The sequence below is a fragment of the Salvelinus namaycush genome, chromosome 3 (genome assembly GCF_016432855.1).
Source record: "Salvelinus namaycush isolate Seneca chromosome 3, SaNama_1.0, whole genome shotgun sequence".
In the NCBI taxonomy this organism is placed as follows: Eukaryota; Metazoa; Chordata; class Actinopteri; order Salmoniformes; family Salmonidae; genus Salvelinus; species Salvelinus namaycush.
In genome coordinates this window covers 95,936,957-95,957,075 of record NC_052309.1, presented here as the reverse complement: position 1 = coordinate 95,957,075, position 20,119 = coordinate 95,936,957, and the positions used below count along the sequence as shown (strand labels likewise).

Below are 20,119 nucleotides of genomic sequence, written 5' to 3'. Positions count from 1 at the left end.
CCTCTCGCTAGGGACAGAGGTCCCAGGCACAGCCAGGCAGCTGTGACAATGTCAGCCACTGTGGAGAATACCCTCTCGCTAGGGACAGAGGTCCCAGGCACAGCCAGGTAGCTGTGACAATGTCAGCCACTGTGGAGAATACCCTCTCGCTAGGGACAGAGGTCCCAGGCACAGCCAGGCAGCTGTGGAGAATAGCCTCTCTCTAGGGACAGAGGTCCCAGGCACAGCCAGGCAGCTGTGACAATGTCAGCCACTGTGGAGAATACCCTCTCGCTAGGGACAGAGGTCCCAGGCACAGCCAGGTAGCTGTGACAATGTCAGCCACTGTGGAGAAAACCCTCTCGCTAGGGACAGAGGTCCCAGGCACAGCCAGGCAGCTGTGGAGAATACCCTCTCGCTAGGGACAGAGGTCCCAGGCACAGCCAGGTAGCACCTTGCTAACATGGCAACATGAGGGTATATTAATTCTTTGGTCTTCCACCATGTAAGTGGATCAGCATCCAGGGGAATACCGTCCCCTTCCCTGTATGAGGTCACCTCCTCCTCTATGACCTTGACCTTTGACTTGGTTCCCTGCTCCTGGGTGGTGAACAACTCCCCAAAAAGGGGGAGGAGAATCCCTGTCGTCTGTCGTCTCTGGAGAGGGGTTGGCTCCTGTGGTATCTGTGGCTTGACCCTGCACAATTAAATTAGATGAAAATGACTCTCTCTGAAGTGGCTTTAGAAATATGATTTGTTGTTAGAAATATATATCAGACAGTATTATAACAATTACAATTATTACTTTATAATGAATTGTTAAATCACTAATTAATAAAATAATAAATGTCACATTAACAAAATAAATACAATACCTGTTGTATATTGGTCACAATCTCTGCTGTGAGTTCATTGTAGACTCTCAGACAAGCAGCAGCATCCAGGTGCAGCGGGGACTTGAACCGGGGGTCCAAAGCGGTGCTCTTGTGTAAAAAGTCTTGGACACCACGGTCAGCATATCTAGGCTCCAGGTTAACTCTGATAGCAGTCTTGACATCCCTTACTGCGGGTTCATCTTCATCAGATGCCACCATTGATTTCAGGATCATTGTTTTCATAGGCAGGACCATGGAAACTGATGGAATGTTCTCAGTGCATGTCAGTGTTGTGACTGTTTTGAGAGGTTTGCACCTCTACTAGTCTTATGTCATTTTCAGACAAAGTCACAATATCTTTGACATTCTTCCTCACAGCTTGATTAGTCAGTGCAGAATACACCGAAGCTTTCTGCTCAAGGTATCTCTCAACCCTCTGCCGCTATGAATATTGCTATCGCTGCATTGATTTCTTTAGCCCTACCGGAGTCAGCCGTATTTTGTTGCCCTGGCTCGCCAATGCTCGCCATGTTGCTCCTTTGCATTTAGCTGACTGCTAATTCCTTCATAAACTAATTGCTACTACAACGACCTCTCAGCTCTGTTCTCGCTGGAGGGAAATAACTAATCAGATACAAGACAAAACAACTTCTTTTTTTAAGACAGCTTTATTACTATGTGGGTATTTTTCCCACATTAATTTATACGCCATTGGTTTATGCAATATTATATGTTTTACAATGAAATATATAAATATATATTCCTAGCTATAATATATGATTAATGTATTGTTCGGTTCACAGTGCGTACCGAACCCTGTGCACCGTGGACCCTGTACCGAATGGTTCAATACGAATACACGTACCGTTTCACCCCTAGTAAATACTGAAAATACAGAGTGAGGTACTACAGGACTACTTTACAAATATACTGTTGAAATACAACTCTTTCCTCGTTCTCCCTGCTGGCAAATATACTCCAGAACAATCCATGCCTCAATTATCCAAGGTGGCAGCATATTACAACTGTTTGAACCACAAGGTGGCAGCATATTACAATATGTTTCTCTTTTCTCTTTCCACCTGCTGGCAAAATATTAATGACTAAAATGGTACTGTACATCGTAGTAAGATGCAAGTTTATAACACTATTGCATATTGTAACTATAAACTATGAATATATTGAATATATCATGTTATTGGTCTATTGTTTTAATTAATCATACAGTGAAATAGTACAAGCAAATATTGTACAGGAAATAATGTGATCCCCAATAACATGCTTTCTTTACAAATCAACAGTTTTCTTTCGATAGAAATGGAGGATAATTAAATAGCTACTTTCAGAATGATCTTATATTTAAGCAACAAGGTCTTGAGGGGGTGTGGTATATGGCCAATATACCACGGCTAAGGGCTGTTCTAAAGCACGACGCAACGTGGAGTGCCTGGATACAGCCCTTAGCCGTAGTATATTGGCCATATACCACAAACCCCAGAGGTGCCTTATTGCAATTATAAACTGGTTACCAACGTAATTAAAGCAGTACAAATAATTGTTTTGGTATGCGATCTGATACAGTATACCACGGCTGTCAGCCAATCACCATTCAGGGCTCGAACAACCCAGTTTATAATACAATCATATCACACTAATGAAGGTTCTCAATAATGTGAAGTTGTAATTTAAACCTCTGGTCCATCTCTGGTTATTCATTAACATTACAGTAAACCTGCTCTACATCCTGGATATCTAGATCAACTATTTCTGGATCTGGTCAAAAGAGAGCAGGCTGCTCTATTTGAGTTCAGTTAAACTCCCCCTCATTTAGTGCTGCTAACACTGATGTTCATCAACATGCTCTAATACAAACACTTGTTCTTTAGAATGTTCTTTATTTAATATCCACAATACAGCAAAGCTCTAACTATTCCTCTATTATACATCTGCAAAGCAACCCATTTCAAATATACAGTCTACTTATCATATAGCCTATGATATCAGTGTGATTAGCTATTTATCTTTCATGGAACATAATGTATATATGCAGGTTAAACTTCTAATGCATTAACAATATCTTGAAAAGTGATGTAGAAAATCAACTGGACATTACAATGGTTCTCAGGCTATTCAGTGCTGCATACAGACTTCTTGATGTCTTTCTCAGCGAACTTGGAGCCCGCGGTGACTTTACATGAGAACACTTTGTCCTGGTTCCATTCTGACGTGTCAACGGTCAGACAGCTGCTGAGTTGGAACGTCTTGTCGGCTTGCGGCACCGGGCCACTCGTAGCGATGCCGCCGGTGACCGGATTCCCTCCCGCTGTCCAGCTGACATCAGCGTAGCCCATGGCCATCTGACTGGCCAGACACACCAGGGTGACTTTGCTGGACTTCAACTCATCGCTGGACGGAGGGAAGATGGTCAAGACAGGCGGAGGGAGAGTAGAGCCTGGACCAATGGAATGAGCAGAATAAATATTACACAAAATCATTTGATATGTTAGTAGAATGAAACAGGGTTGTGTGATTATACTGTAGAATAAAAAATAAAACGTTTTCTCAAAGGCTACAAACAATTAACATGTTGGGCTCATAAACTAAAAGGCACTAAAACCATGTAATTCTATAGTTACATATTACTCATATGTCTGTTTGTAGCTGGACTTATTTAGAAACTTTCTAAGTAACTCTCCATGTGTGACTTTTCAGAGGTAAAGCAGATTTCTGTGCAAGTGGATAATGAGTTCAGATCTCTAAGTTTAAACATAATCAAGTGCTGAGATGTGCTGAATGAGGGATACAATCAAACATATATCCTACTTCTAGTCAACCAGCAAACAGAGTTACCAACTGTAATGTAGTAGCCTGCAATGTAATGAAGCATGTAGCAACATTGTGTGTAACTACCATATACATGGTTTTATCATTATTTAATATAACGTGGGACAAACATTTTAAAGGTTGATACAACTTTATGTAGACTTCACATTCAAATCTACTTCTGAGTAAATATATTGTAATTGTATGAGACATTATAAATGAGTAGTGTTGTCAAGTGACAGCAGTAACCTACATGGTCAAATAGTTCATCACGTTTTTTAAGTTTAAATGTGAAATCAACAACTACAGATATACTGTAGGCTATGAAGATGTCACATGGTGTCCATGACTCTTGATAATCAGTCCACAAAGTAGGTTATTTACACTAAATAAATATGAAAAAATAATATAATGTTAAATATGTAACTCTATTAACTATTATGTATTACAAGAAACCCTTGAAAACAAAAATATAAGGTTAAAATAAAGGGTACTCACCAGTAACAATGAGCTTGGTTCCTTGTCCGAATACCACAGTGATTCAGTTTGTATACACAGCCGTACAAAAACCTCCTCACTCTCTCTACTGAGAGGACGGGAACTGAAACATCCCATTCAGACAGAGCTTCACTCTCTCTACAAACATGTCAGACTTTTCTAACAGTTTCTGTCTATGAAGTAACATTATATAGTATAGCATCATATTCTGCTGTTGGTGTCTGGTCCTTTTGAACACTTTAAGGGGTGGCAGGTAGTCTAGTGGTTAGGGTGTTGAGCCAGTAACTGAAAGGTTGCTAGATCAAATCCCTGAGCTGACAAGGTAAAAATCTGTCGCTCTGCCCCTGAACAAGGAAGTTAGCCCACAGTTGCTAGGCTGTCAATGTAAATAAGCATTTGTTCTTAAAACTGACTTGTCTAGTTAAATAAATAAAATCTTTAGCAGGATTCTTTCTCTTCACAACTGGCTACAGTATGTGAATATTGCAGCTCAGTGAGTGTAGCTTTTAGTAGGAAGTCCACTGTGTGCTGCTCACCTTGCACTAATACAAATAACAAGAGAATATCTACTTCTGCTAAGCTTCCCAGTAAAGCAATGAAAACATGCAAGCATCTCAGAAAACTGCTCAAAATAGCCCATGTTTAATGTAGCTTAAGAAACAAAGTTCATGAAATGAATAACTTGCTAGTATCAGATGACATTTGTATTCGGACTATCTCTGAAACCTACTTAGATAATACCTTTGATGATACAGTGGTAGCAATACAAGGTTATAACATGTACAGAAAAGACAGAAATGCCAGTGGTGGAGGTGTTGCTGTTTATATTCAGAACCACATTCCTGTAAAGATTAGAGAGGATCTCATGTCAAATAGTGTTGAAGTAATATGGCTTCAGGTTCATCTGCCTCACCTAAAGCCCATTCTGGTGGGAAGCTGCTATAGACCACCAAGTGCTAACAGCCAGTATCTGGATAACACGGAAATGCTTGATAATGTATGTGATATCAACAGAGAGGTATATTTTGGGGGTATTTTAATGTTGACTGGCTTTCATCAAGCTGCCCAGTAACCAGTGCTTGCAACCTGGTTCAGGTTGTCAGTCAACCTACCAGGGTATTTACAAACAGCACATGAATGAAATCATCTACATGTATTGATCTCATCTTTACTAATCCTGAAGAAATGTGCTTGAAAGCAGAATCCAGATCCATCGGATGTAGTTATCATATTATAGTAGCCATATTTAGGAAAACCAAAGTCAAAAGGCTGGGCCTAATATAGTGTATAAGAGGTCGTACAATACGTTCTGTAGGGATTCCTATGTTATTGATGTAAAGAATATTTGTTTGTCTGGGGTGTGTAATGAGGAGCAAACAGACGCAGCACCCTGACACATTTATGAAATTGCTTATCCTGGTTACTAATTAGCATGCACCCATTAAGAAAATGACTGTAAAAACTGTTAGATCCCCGTGGATTGTATGAGGAATTAAAAAATTGTATGGTTGAGAGAGATAAGGCAAAAGGAATGGTAAATAAGTCTGGCTGCACAACGGATTGGCAAACGTACTGCAAATGTAGTTATCATGTGACTAAACTGAATAAAAAGGAGAAGAAACTAGACTATGAAACAAAGATAAATTACATAAAGAACAGTAGTAAAAGCTTTGGAGCACCTTCAATATAATGTTTACATATTTTGCATTACTCATCTCATGTGTATGTACTGTATCCTATCCTATTCTACTGTATCTTAGTCTATACCGCTCTGACACTGCTTGCCCAAATATTTATATATTCTTAATTGCATTCCTTTACTTTAGATTTGTGTGTATTGTGTTTATTGTTGTGAAATTGTTAGATATTACTGCACTGTTGGAGCTAGAAACACAAGGATTTTGCTACGCCCTCAATGACATCTGCTAAACACGTGTATGTGACTAATAAAATTTGATTTGATTTGATGAAATGTTGGTAAAAAAGGCAAACTCAGCTCCATCGTGCTTTGAATCAGATGGCTCATTCATCACAAAACACACTGATATTGCCAACGACTTTAATGATTTTTTCATTGGCAAGATTAGCAAACTTAGGCATGACATGCCAGCAACAAATGCTGATGCTGTCACATCTGCTCCTGCTACGCCCTCTTGTGTTCATCCGGTGTCTTCTTGACCTGCAGCCACTCCCCCAGTACACTCTCTCTCCCTCTCCCTCTCTGTGTGATTGTGTGGTTGGAGACAGGTGTGCTGGAGTCAGAGCAGATCCCAACCAGCTGCAACCCGTTCCATAATCAAGATCTCTACAAATACTACAGTTTTGCCGCTCTGACTCTGTCTCCTGTCTCCTGTTCCACATCTCACCACCCTGCTACCCTGTTCTGGATTTACCACACCACCACTCCCTTGGATTCACCTCCTGACCGGTTTACCCTGTTCCAACCCAGCTCACTTCAACCTCAGCCTCCACATCTGGTTTCCTACAACTCATCCGAGCTTCCCCGGGTCTGCACTCCATATCTCCCTGTGTTACAATAAATACCTTGTTTCATTCATCCCTGTTTCCGCGTCTGAGTCTGCTCTTGGGTTCCCCTGTGTCGCTCCGCTAAACAGACACAACACATCCAAGTATATCTGACCAAATTATGAAAGACAAGCATAGTAGTTTTGAATTCCGTAAAGTGAACGTGGAAGAGGTGAAAAAATTATTGTTGTCTATCAATAATGACATGCCACCGGAGTCTGACAACTGGGCTCGCCACTCCTATTTGCCATATCTTCAATTTAAGCCTACTATAAAGTGTGTACTCTCAGGCGTGGAGGCAATAAAAAGTAATTCCGCTACCTAAGAATAGTAAAGCCCCCTTTACTGGCTCAAATAACCGACCAATCAGCCTGTTACCAATCCTTAGTAAAGTTTTGGAAAAAATTGTGTTTGACTAAATACAATGCTATTTTACAGTAAACAAATTGACAACAGACTTTCAGCACGCTTATAAGGAAGGACTGACTGATGATTGGCTAAGAGAAATTGATGCAAAAAATATTGTGGGGCTGTTGAGTTAGACTTCCGTGCGGGTTTTGACATTATCGATCATAGTCTGCTGCTGGAAAAACATATGTGTTATGGCTTTGCACCCCATGCTTTATTGTGGATAAAGAGTTACTTGTCTAACATAACACAGAGGGTGTTCTTTAATGGAAGCCTCTCTAATTGTTGAAGGAATCTGTTTCCTATATGTTCATTAACCAATTTAATTATACAAAGCAAACACTCTGTCCATTTCTAAGAATATGTAAGATCCTTATTTGCATAAAATAGACATAGACCCATGTCCAAATTAATCAATAGTGTTTATTCTCGAGAGAGATCTCTCTCCAAAAACCATGTATCTCACATTATATATCACAAACAGCGTTATAGAGTCCCTCCCCCTCCGACGAGGACAAAGTTGATCAAAAGTTAATTCCAACACACTCAAGCACATACCATATCTGCATTATTTCCTGAAATCTCTCCTCAGTTTATTACCACTTAACTGACAGGTCCAGTCTCCCCCCAGATACGGAAAACCCAGAAAGGGCTTGAACTATTGTCCCTTATCTCCACAGAGTTATAGCTTAGTGGTTCAACCATAGGTCAATGATCCATTTCGTTTTCTTTAGAGACACACAGACATTCCTTTCTACCCTCATACATACTCCCTAACAAATAATCCTCATGGTTAAGTTTCTGGGTAGAATTATTTCATCATTTATCTTAACCCTTGATAAAATATTCTAACACTAATCCAGGTCGAATCAGGAATTCCCCAGGCAGCTGTCTATGCCTCTTATTTTTTCAATATTCACTAACAACATGCCACTGGCTGTGAGTAAAGCCAGTGTGTCTATGTATGCGGATGACTCAACACTATACACATCAGCTACTGCAGCGACTGAAATGACTGCAAAACTTAATAATCCACCTATCGTGTCAGATTTTGAAAATATACTTTACAGCGAAAGAAATCCAAGCTTTTGTGAGTGTAGCAATCAATGCTACAACAGCTAGCCCCAAATTAGCATTGTCACGAAAGTCAGAAAAACAACAAAATATATCGCTTACCTTTGATAATCTTCGGATGTTTGCATTCACGAGACTCCCAGTTACACAATAAATGTTATTTTTGTTCGATAAATATTACTTTTATCACAAAAAAACGCCATTTGGGTTGCGCGTTATGTTGAGAAAACTACAGCCCCGTTCCGGTCCTGAAAGGAAGAAGAAAATTCCCAAACGTATCAGATTAAAAAATATTACTGAAAATATTTATAATCATGCAATCACAAGTGAAATATACAAAAACACAGCTTAGCTTGTTGTTAATCCACCTATCGTGTCAGATTTTGAAAATATACTTTACAGCGAAAGAAAACCAAGCTTTTGTGAGTGTAGCAATCAATGCTAGAACAGTTAGCCTTATATTAGCTTGGTTAGCTTGGTCATGAAAGTCAGAAAAGCAATCAAATTAATCGCTTACCTTTGATAATCTTCGGATGTTTGCACTCACGAGACTCCCAGTTACACAACAAATGTTATTTTTGTTCGATAAATATTACTTTTATCACAAAAAAAACGCCATTTGGGTTGCGCGTTATGTTCAGAAAACCAAAGCCTTGTTCCGTTCGACAAATTCCAAAAAGTATCCGTAATGGTCGTAGAAACATGTCAAATGTTTTTTATAATCAATCCTCAGGTTGTTTTTAACAAACATAATCGATAATATTTCAACCGGACCATAACCTATTCATTAAGAGAGAAAAGGAAAATGGAGAGCTCCTCTCGCGCGCGCAGGAACTATTCGGAGGACACCTGACTACTACAAAATAAAAGGCTGAAACTATGTCTAAAGCCTGGTCACAGCCTGAGGAAGCCATTGGAAAAGGAATCTGGTTCTAATCTGATACGTCAGGACCGGAACGAGGCTGTAGTTTTCTCATCATAACGCGCAACCCAAATTGTGATAAAAGTAATATTTATCGAACAAAAAGAAGATTTGTTGTGTAACTGGGAGTCTCGTGAGTGGAAACGTCCGAAGATTATCTAAGGTAAGCGATTCATTTTATTGCTTTTCACACTTTCGTGACCATGCTAATTTGTGGCTAGCTGATGTAGCATTGAAAGCTACACTCACAAAAGCTTGGATTTCTTTCGCTGTAAAATATATTTTCAGAATCTGACACCATAGGTGGATTAACAACAAGCTAACCTGTGTTTTGGTATATTTCACTTGTGATTGCATGATTATAAATATTTTTAGTAATATTTTTGCATTTGGCTTCCTGCAATTCTAGTGGTTGTTTAGGAAAGTGATCCCACTAACGGGATTCGTAGCGCAGAGAAGTTAACCTTTCTAGCCCGGGGTTCCACTAGCGGAACACCCACAACATTCCACTGAAAAGGCAGCGCGCGAAATTCAAAAATATTTTTTTTGAAATATTTAACTTTCACACATTAACAAGTCCAATACAGCAAATGAAAGATAAACATCTTGTTAATCTACCCATGGTGTCCGATTTCAAAAATGATTTACAGTGAAAGCACAACATATGATTATGTTAGGTCAGAGCCAAGTCACAAACACACACAGCCATTTTTTCAGCCAACAATAGGAGTTAGAAAAAGCAGAAATATAGTTAAAATGAATCACTAACCTTCGATTATCTTCATCAGATGACAGTCATAGGACATCATGTTATACATGTATTGTGTGTTTTGTTCGATAATGTGCATATATATATTAAAACAAATCTCAGTTTACATTGGCGCGTTACGTGCAGTAATGTTTTGATTCCAAAACATCCGGTGATTTTGCAGAAATACTCATAATAAACATGGATAAAAGATGCAAGTGTTATTCACAAAATTTAAGATAAACTTATCCTCTATGCAACCGCTGTGTCAGATTTCAAAATAAACTTTACGGAAAAAGAATAATCTGAGAACGGCGCTCAGAGCACAATCCAGCCAAAGAAATAGTCGCCATTTTGGCGTCAACAGAAGCTACAAAAACACTATAAATATGCACTTACCTTCGAATAACTTCATCAGAAGGCACTCCCATGATTCCCAGTTCGACAATAAATGACTGAAAAGTTCCATAAAGCCCATCATTTAGCCACTTGTTGTTAGCATGTTCAGCCCACGAATCGATTTTCATGACGCACGAGCAATCCCTCCAGACAAAAACTCAAAAAGTTCTGTTACAGGTCGTAGAAATAAGTCAAATGATGTATGCAATCCATATTTAGGATGTGTTTAACATTATTCATCAATAAGGATCCAACCGGAGAACTTCATTGTCTGAAGAAAGAGCATTGGAACGAGACCACTCTCTCTTGCTCGCGCGCAAAACGAGACTGAGATTTCTGAAGACCACTCAGTAAAATAGCTCCTATGAGCACTCCTTTATAGTAGAATCATATAACCAAAATCTAAAGACGGCGACATCTAGTGGAAGCCCTAGGAAGTGTTTGCTTATCCATAACTATATGGGGTATCATTTGGCACTGTTTTGAAAATCGAGTTCTCACTTCCTGTTTGGAAGTCTTCTCAGGTTTTTGTCTGCCAAATGAGTTCTGTTCTACTTACAGACATAATTCAAACAGTTTTAGAAACTTCAGAGTGTTTTCTATACAATAGTACGGTAATAATAATATGCATGTATTACCTTCTGGGGCAGAGTAGGAGGAAATTCCGTTTGGGTACGCAATTCGTTCAAAGTGGAAACAGTTCGTTTCAGAGTGGGTGACAAGGAATAAGTTAGTCCTAAATATTTCTAAAACTAAAAGCATTCTATTTGAGACAAATCATTCACTAAACCCTAAACCTCAACTAAATCTTGTAATAAATCATGTGGAAATTGAGCACGTTGAGGTGACTAAACTGCTTGGTGTAACCCTGGATTGTAAACTGTCATGGTCAAAACATACTGATGCAACAGTAGCTAAAATGGGGAGAAGTCTGTCCATAGTAAAGCGCTGCTCTACCTTCTTAACAGCACTATCAACAAGGCAGGTCCTACAGGTTCTAGGTTTGTCGCACCTGGACTACTGTTGAGTCGTGTGGTCAGGTGCCACAAAGAGGGACTTAGGAAAACAGGGCAGAACAGCTGGCCCTTGGATGTACACTGAGAGCTAATATTAATAATATGCATGTCAATCTCTCCTGGCTCAAAGTGGAGGAGAGATTGGCTTCAATATTTGTGACCCGTTTCAGGAAAATAGGTTTATGTCGCGAATCACTGCTTCACTTATGTTTTTTGGGGGGAGGCAGAAATGCCTTCTCGAACATGTGAACTTTCATGTGCCTTAATAACAAACTTGTATGCCATCTGTAAATACGAATACAATTGTTAAATTACAAGTCTAGTTGGTTTAGCCACAGAAAAAGTGAGCAACCTTCCCGCTAACTATGATTGGCTGAGATAATGAGTGGGCTGTACATGCCAGAGATGAGTTTGGATTGGTCTGCATATAGCACGCTTCTGTCTAGGTAATCCTGTAATCCTGTCTAACGAGGCTTTTTTTTAAAATATATTGCATAGTAAAACTGCATAAGTGTTGCTCTCCACTTTCTGGAGGACCGAGTTTTGAAATCAGTGGAATTCGAGTATGATAGCCAAGGAGATGGAGAAAAACTCTGTCTCCGGATTACATCTTCAAACTAAGTGCAACCATGACATCCGGCAGGAGACGTGTCCATCCATGATGTATACGGGTAAGATAGTTTAGCTAGCTACATTTTCAGATATTACACGTTTCTAATTTTGACAGAAAGTGGTTTCATTTCAAGTTCAAGTGTAGTGTTTGCTAGCTAATGTTAGCTGGCTGGCTCGCTAGCTAACATTACTTGTATGATTTTATTATTTGTATCTCAAAGCCATTTGCTTGGCTAGTTATAGCCTAATGTAAGCTAGCTAACATTGAACCTGGTTGAACCTACCTGCAGATTCATGCATGGTAGTAAGGTCATGAGTTGGGATTATGGTTCATTGTTTAGCTAGCTAGCTACATGTCTTAACAAAAGACTCCACTATGCAAGTAACCATTTCGGGTGTGTTAGATGTCAGAGCGCTCTCACCAGAGTGCAAAGTAACAGAGGAAATTACGAACGCTAAACACAAGTTGAATATGGCCGGTGTCAGTAAACGTCGGCAAAAAAGCGTAATTCAATTGTTGCCAGCAGCACAGTTACAGTCACCAATGATCTGGATAACATGAAAACAGCCTAACCAGCTCTGCTATGGCGAGTAAAATGGTCAGAGTTTGGGTGGGGGCTAAAGAGGGTGTGAACGATGCTGAATGGGTGTAGACAAAGAAGAGCTCTCCAGTTGGAACCAAAACATTCAAAGGCCATTTTCTCAAAAGTGAGGTTACAGGTTTATCAACTTTCAAAGCAGAATTACTTCCCCATAGTTCCTCAAATGTAGTGTATGATATACCATTTTGTAGCTCTGTGTCTCTGCTTTTATCCAATGTAAAAAAACACAATTTCAAGTTTTTCAACATAAAACCGTCTCAAGGCGGTCGGTCACATTTGTGAGAGGTATTGACATGTTGAAAGCACCGAGCTGTCTGTTTAAACGACTAGCACACAGCTCAGACACCCATGCATACCACACAAGACATACCACCAGAGGTCTCTTCACAATCCTCAAGTCCAGAACAGACTATGGGAGGCACACAGTATTATGTAGAGCCATGGCTACATGGAACTCTATTCCATGTAGCCATGGAATAGAGTTACTGATGCAAGCAGCAGAATCAAATTTAAAAAACAGATAACAGATAATGTATATCTGAAGCAACACAAACATAGGCACAGACATGCATACACACACAGGATAACATACGCACTATACACACACATACACATGGATTTTTGTGTTGTAGATATGTGGTAGTGGAGTAGGGGACTGAGGGCACACAGTGTGTCGTGAATGTCACGTTCTGACCTTTATTTCCTTTGTTTCTTTCTTTAGTTAGTTGGTCAGGGCGTGAGTTGTGGTGGGTAGTCTATGTTCTGTGTTTCTATGTTTAGGTTTGTCATTTGGCCTGATATGGTTCTCAATCAGAGGCAGGTGTTTTCATTGTCTCTGATTGGGAACCATATTTAGGTAGCCTGTTTTCACTGTTGGTTTGTGGGTGTTTGTTTCCTGTGTCAGTGTTTGTGCCACACGGGACTGTTTTCGGGTTAGGATTACTTTGTTATTTTGTATTTGTGTCATGTTCAGTTGATTATATTAAAACATGGACAATTACTACGCTGCGTCTTGGTCCGATCCCTGCTACACCTCCTCTTCGTCTGAAGAGGAAATCTGCCGTTACGGAAACACCCACCAACCAAGGACCAATCAGCGTGGTAGAGGACAGCAGCAGCAGCGGCAAGAGACACAGGATTCATGGACTTGGGAGGAGATTCTGGACGGCAAAGGACCCTGGACTCAGCCAGAGGAATATCGCCGTCCCAGGGCAGAGTTGGAGGCAGCGAAGGCAGAGAGGCGCTGGTATGAGGAGGCATCACGGCGGCGCGGTTGGAAGCCCGAGAGTCAGCCCCAAAAATGTCTTGGGGGGGGAACACGGGGAGTGTGGCGAGTACAGGTAGGAGACCTGCGCCAAAACCCTGTGCTTACCGTGGAGAGAGAGGGCGTCGTACTGGTCAGGCACCGTGTTATGCGGTGGAGCGCACGGTGTCCCCAGTACGCGTGCTTAGCCCGGTGCGATACATTCCAGCTCCTCGTATCGGCCGGGCTAAAGTGGGCATCGAGCCAGGTGCCATGAAGCCGGCTCAACGCATCTGGTCTCCAGTGCATCTCCTCGGGCCGGTGTACATGGCACCAGTCCGGTACCACCAGTTCCGGCAACACGCACCAGGCCTACAGTGCGCCTCAGTAGGCCAGAGTCTGCCATCTGTCCAGCGCCGCCCGCGCTGCCCGTCTGCCCAGCGCCGTCTGAGCTGCCCGTCTGCCCAGCGCCATCTGAGCTGCCCGTCTGTCCTGAGTCGCAAGAGCCGCCCGTCTGTCCTGAGCCGCCAGAGTCTCCCGTCTGTCCTGAGCCGCAAGAGTCTCCCGTCTGTCCTGAGCCGCAAGAGCCGCCAGTCTGTCCTGAGCCGCAAGAGCCGCCAGTCTGTCCTGAGCCGCAAGAGCCGCCAGTCTGTCCTGAGCCGCAAGAGCCGCCAGTCTGTCCTGAGCCGCAAGAGCCGCCAGTCTGTCCTAAGCCGCCAGAGCCGCCAGTCAGCCAGGAGCCGCCAGAGCCGCTCGCCAGCCAGTAGCCGCCAGAGCAGCCAGCCAGCCAGGAGCTGCCAGAGCCGGCCGCCAGTCAGGAGCTGCCAGAGCCGGCAGTCAGTCATGAGCTGCCTTTCAGTCCGGAGCTGCCCCTCAGTCCTGAGCTACCCCTCAGTCCGGAGCTGCCCGTCAGTCCGGAGCTACCCGTCAGTCCGGAGATGCCTTTCAGTCCGGAGCTATCCCTCAGTCCGGAGCTGCCTTTCAGTCCGGAGCTGCCCCTCAGTCCGGAGCTGCCCCTCAGTCCGGAGCTGCCCCTCAGTCCGGAGCTGCCCCTCAGTCCGGAGCTACCCCTCAGTCCTGAGCTGCCCCTCAGTCCAGAGCTACCCCTCAGTCCAGAGCTGCCCCTCAGTCCTGAGCTGCCCCTCAGTCCGGAGCTACCCCTCAGTCCGGAGCTGCCCCTCAGTCCAGAGGCGCCCCTCAGTCCAGTGGGGCCATTTAGAAGGGTCCCCGTTCCTAGGAGGCCACGGAAGCGGGTATTGACTATGGTGGAGTGGGGGCCACGTCCAGCGCCAGAGCCGCCACCGCGGACAGATGCCCACCCAGACCCTCTCCTATAGGTTCAGGTTTTGCGGCCGGAGTCCGCACCTTGGGGGGGATACTGTCACGTTCTGACCTTTATTTCCTTTGTTTTTTTCTTTAGTTAGTTGGCCAGGGCGTGAGTTGGGGTGGGTAGTCTATGTTCTGTGTTTCTATGTTTAGGTTTGTCATTTGGCCTGATATGGTTCTCAATCAGAGGCAGGTGTTTTTCATTGTCTCTGATTGGGAACCATATTTAGGTAGCCTGTTTTCACTGTTGGTTTGTGGGTGTTTGTTTCCTGTGTCAGTGTTTGTGCCACACGGGACTGTTTTCGGTTAGGATTACTTTGTTATTTTGTATTTGTGTCATGTTCAGTTGATTATATTAAAACATGGACAATTACTACGCTGCGTCTTGGTCCGATCCCTGCTACACCTCCTCTTCAGACGAAGAGGAGGAAATCTGCCGTTACAGGGAAATATGTTATGAATGTTTTGTAATGTTTTTAAAATTGTATAACTGCCTTAATTTATCCGGATGCCAGGAAGATTAGCTGCTGCCTTAATATATACAAATCCATCAGTTAAATTACTATCCATATGATGCAGTCTTGACTTGATGATGATGATGGTATGATGATGATTATGATGATATGATGATGAGGATGATGATGATGATGATGATGATGATGATGCTGATGTAGAGGAAGATGATGTGATGATGAGGATGATGATATGATGACATGATGATGATATGATGATGATGATGCTGATGTAGAGGAAGATGATTAAATGATGATGAGGATGGTATGATGATGATATGATGATATGATGATGAGGAGGATGATATGATGATGAGGATGATGATGGTGGTGAGGATGATGATATGATGATTTTGATTATGATGGTGATGATGATGATGATGATGATGATGATCACTACAAGAGAGCCAACATTAGTTTTCTTTCAGACAATGTCTTCTTATAATCTTGTTGACATGTAGGAATGGATTGTTCTTCCATTTCCAGATCTCCCATTGTGACATGTATATATTGTTATAATAATCACTGATCAACTGATGTTTCTTAGAGTTCACCCCTCTGCCACGCATGAAGCAGAAGTGAGTGTATTTGGTGAGGAGGTTTTTGTCATAGTGTATGTCACTGTGATACGTATTCCTTAACAGAGCTGTCTCAGGTCTTACAATAATACACTGCTGAGTCTGCCTCCTCCACATGATGAAAAACAAAATGATAATCTGATTTAGACTGATTAGATGAGAATTTAGGAGAGGAGAAATCAGAACCATAGGTAGGAGCACTATCACCATGGTAGAACCTTATCACATACTGAGGAACTCCTCCTGGAACCTGTTTATACCAACGAGCACTATTATCAACAGTCCCCAGGTTACAGTCCATAGTGTCCGTCTCTATTATCAACAGTCCCCAGGTTACAGTCCAGAGTGGCTGTCTCTATTATCAACAGTCTCCAGGTTATAGTCCAGAGTGGCCGTCTCTATTATCAACAGTTCCCAGGTTACAGTCCAGAGTGTCCGTCTCTATTATCAACAGTCCCCAGGTTACAGTCCATAGTGTCCGTCTCTATTATCAACAGTCCCCAGGTTACAGTCCAGAGAGGTCGTCTCTATTATCAACAGTTCCCAGGTTACAGTCCATAGTGGCCGTCTCTATTATCAACAGTCCCCAGGTTACAGTCCATAGTGGCCGTCTCTCCTTTCCTCACCGTTACAACAGGAGGCTTCTGTGTCACCACAGTCACACCACTGACACCTGGGAAATAAGAAGATGACATGTAGTAAAGAGAAACATACAGACTCATTATTAATAAACCAGGAAGTAAAACCTCCAGGAAGTCAGACTCCTTACATGTTAGAGCAGTGATGAGAGTGCAGAGTGTCCCCAGCATGTTGTCAGTGTGTGGTGTGAACGGCCCTTACTGTCCAGCTGAGAGATGAGCAGGGTTGGAGTGTGAGGAGAAGAGAGGCTGCAGGACCCACCTATAAGGAGACAGACAGGGAGGACCAGAGGGAGGGGCCTCTGCAGGTAACCAATCACCAGCGACTTTTATTGTTGATTGACATATCTGGGGATTCACAGACTTCCACAGTTCTAATAATAATATTATATTGAACAAAAATATATACACAACATGCAACAATTTCAAAAATGTTGCTGAGTTACAGTTCATATAAGGAAATCAGCCAATTGAAATAAATAAATTAGGCCCCAATCTGTGGATTTCACATGATTGGGCAGGGGTGCTGCCATGGGTGGGCCTTGGAGGGCATAGGCTCAGAGCAGGTCCAGAACAATGAGTAACTCAGTCCCCCCTCAGAGCAGGTCCAGAACAATGAGTAACTCAGTCCCCCCTCAGAGCAGGTCTAGAACAATGAGTAACTCAGTACCCCCTCAGAGCAGGTCCAGCACAATGAGTAACTCAGTCCCCCCTCAGAGCAGGTCCAGAACAATGAGTAACTCAGTCCCCCCTCAGAGCAGGTCCAGCACAATGAGTAACTCAGTCCCCCCTCAGAGCAGGTCCAGAACAATGAGTAACTCAGTCCCCCCTCAGAGCAGGTCTAGAACAATGAGTAACTCAGTCCCCCCTCAGAGCAGGTCCAGAAGACAAGACAAGTCGCCCATGGGCATACACTACCTGTAGGAATACTTTGTCTAAGAACACTAGTTAGAACTGGGCGGACCACCCACTGTATTTTTGGTTAGTTAGTTAGTTAGCTGTATTGAAGTAGGCTAGACTAGCTTAGGGGTGTTTTGGGATATTTGTTTCTTTCCTTCGGTCCAACTCAGCCCCTTTTCCTGCCCTCCTTTACCGCGTGTTAAAAATAAACCATGAGTGTTTGATGGTAATTTAGTTATTTCGTTCTCACTGTTACTTTTTCACTACTATAAGTTGCATGAGTTATGTTACGGGTCTCGTTACCATCCCCCCTAGACTGCCGGGCCAAAGGGATTCGCAACATACTGTAACTATTCAACTATCAAAAATATATATATTAGATTGGTATAACAAACTATATGGGATCATTTTGGTTACACTGAAAAGAGCAGTATTTAGTTTCATGTGAGTTGTGTTGGTTAGTTTACTGAAATCAGCATGTCATAATATAGATAATAACATTATAATAATATTATCTGGACCTGATACTGGGGTTCTGAACTAACAGTACATCACTAAATGACTGATGTAATACGTCTCTACTGTAAACCAGGGGACTGACTATCATGGAGGTTGTCTGATACATGGAGTCTTCTGTTAGGACTGAACCTTCTGGAATATCACTTTATCATTCATGCTTTGTGACAACTAGGTGTAATTGTTAATGACAACATTCTAGTAAATGTGTGAAGGGTTTTGTGTAAAACACAAGCATGGAATGTTCTCCTACTGCAGACACACTGGTTCAGGATGACTTGACATTCAGTTAGTGTCTATATTCAGAACATCTGAAAGCAGAAGTGAGTGTGTTTGGTGAGGAGGTTTTTGTCATGGTGTATATCACTGTGATACGAGCGCAAAAGGAGAGTCATTCCGAGTCTGACAGTAATACACTGCTGAGTCTGTCTCCTCCACATTACTGATTATAAACTGATAATCCTTATTAGACGTGGCTTTAGATGTGAAACGGTCAGAGGAGAAACCAGATCCATATTCATCAGGAGAGTCATTTGTGTAGTAAAACCTTAACACATACTGAGGAGCTCCTCCTGGAACCTGTTTATACCAGCTTACATAATTGCTTTCATCTTTGGTGATGTCACAGTAAAAAGTAGCAGTCCCCTTTGTACTGACAGTCAGTACTGAAGGTGTCTGTGTCACTGCTTTCTGGCAACTGACATCTGTGGGAATTAAACACACAATTTATTAAGACAATTAATCATACATGAATGTAAAACTTCATTGGCATTGTTTTGAGATTCAGAATGAACAAACAGTAAATTCCTTACATGTTAGAGCAGTGATGAGAGTGCAGAGTGTCCCCAGCATGTTGTCAGTGTGTGGTGTGAACGGCCCTTACTGTCCAGCTGAGAGATGAGCAGGGTTGGAGTGTGAGGAGAGGAGAGGCTGCAGGACCCACCTATAAGGAGACAGACAGGGAGGACCAGAGGGAGGGGCCTCTGCAGGTAACCAATCACCAGTGACTTTTATTGTTGATTGACATATCTGGGGGTTCACAGACTTCCACAGTTCTAATAATAATATTATATTGAACAAAAATATATACACAACATGCAACAATTTCAAAGATTTTACTGAGTTACAGTTCATATAAGGAAATCAGCCAATTGAAATAAATAAATTAGGCCCTAATCTGTGGATTTCACATGATTGAGCAGGGGTGCTGCCATGGGTGGGCCTTGGAGGGCATAGGCTCAGAGCAGGTCTAGAACAATGAGTAACTCAGTCCCCCCTCAGAGCAGGTCCAGCACAATGAGTAACTCAGTCCCCCCTCAGAGCAGGTCTAGAACAATGAGCAACTCAGTCCCCCTCAGAGCAGGTCTAGAACGATGAGTTACTCAGTCCCTCCTCAGAGCAGGTCTAGAACGATGAGTTACTCAGTCCCTCAGAACAGGTCTAGAACAATGAGTAACTCAGTCCCCCCTCAGAGCAAAAAAATAACCTCTTAATTTACATGAAGCTATAAATAAGGAGAGGAGGAGGGGAGGGGAAGCAGGTGTGTTCTGGGGGAGAAGGGGAACAACACATCACTGCCTGTAACTCAGTGTCAGAACTAGAACACGTCCCTGGTGAATGACTCTGATAACTAGAGATAGTAGACATGAAACTATCAGCTGTTCTTTGGGTGGGACTGAAACCAGTGGTCTACAGACAGCTGTTCCTGTTGTTCACTTAGTCATGGATTGATGTCAGTGGGAGAATAAGTGAAGACCAGACCTATACAGTTGTTATTAATGCTTAAATGATACTGAGTCCAACATCTAATGTTAATACTAGAGAAATGTTTAAACCATGTAATAATGGCAGCTTCAAACTCTCTAAACATTGATCTGTCATTCTTGCATCCTTGGTTAAAATGGAGGCCGGTGTTTTAGTCTGA

The 20,119-nt window shown here is 42.3% G+C and overlaps 1 protein-coding gene across 1 annotated transcript; it reads right to left on the bottom strand.

Annotated features, from left to right (window-relative positions):
• Nucleotides 1–2,729: 2,729 nt before the first annotated feature.
• On the bottom strand, nucleotides 2,730–19,156 carry LOC120043746 (immunoglobulin lambda-1 light chain-like). The gene is made up of 4 exons (XM_038988309.1): nucleotides 19,008–19,156; nucleotides 18,573–18,899; nucleotides 4,176–4,211; nucleotides 2,730–3,306 (listed from the first exon to the last, which is right to left on the bottom strand). Exons 1-4 carry the CDS (start codon nucleotides 19,045–19,047, stop codon nucleotides 2,981–2,983), a joined length of 729 nt encoding a protein of 242 aa, XP_038844237.1. The 5' UTR covers nucleotides 19,048–19,156; the 3' UTR covers nucleotides 2,730–2,980.
• Between the last annotated feature and the right edge of the window lie 963 nt (nucleotides 19,157–20,119).

Excerpts from the sequence above, each read along its gene's own strand:
- LOC120043746 (XM_038988309.1), bottom strand. The coding sequence starts at position 19,047 with ATGCTGGGGACACTCTGCACTCTCATCACTGCTCTAACAT. Across the intron at positions 18,900-19,007 it reads TCTCATCACTGCTCTAACAT|ATGTCAGTTGCCAGAAAGCA; the intron begins GTAAGGAATTTA and ends TAATTCCCACAG. Across the intron at positions 3,307-4,175 it reads AACCAAGCTCATTGTTACTG|GCTCTACTCTCCCTCCGCCT; the intron begins GTGAGTACCCTT and ends CCATTGGTCCAG.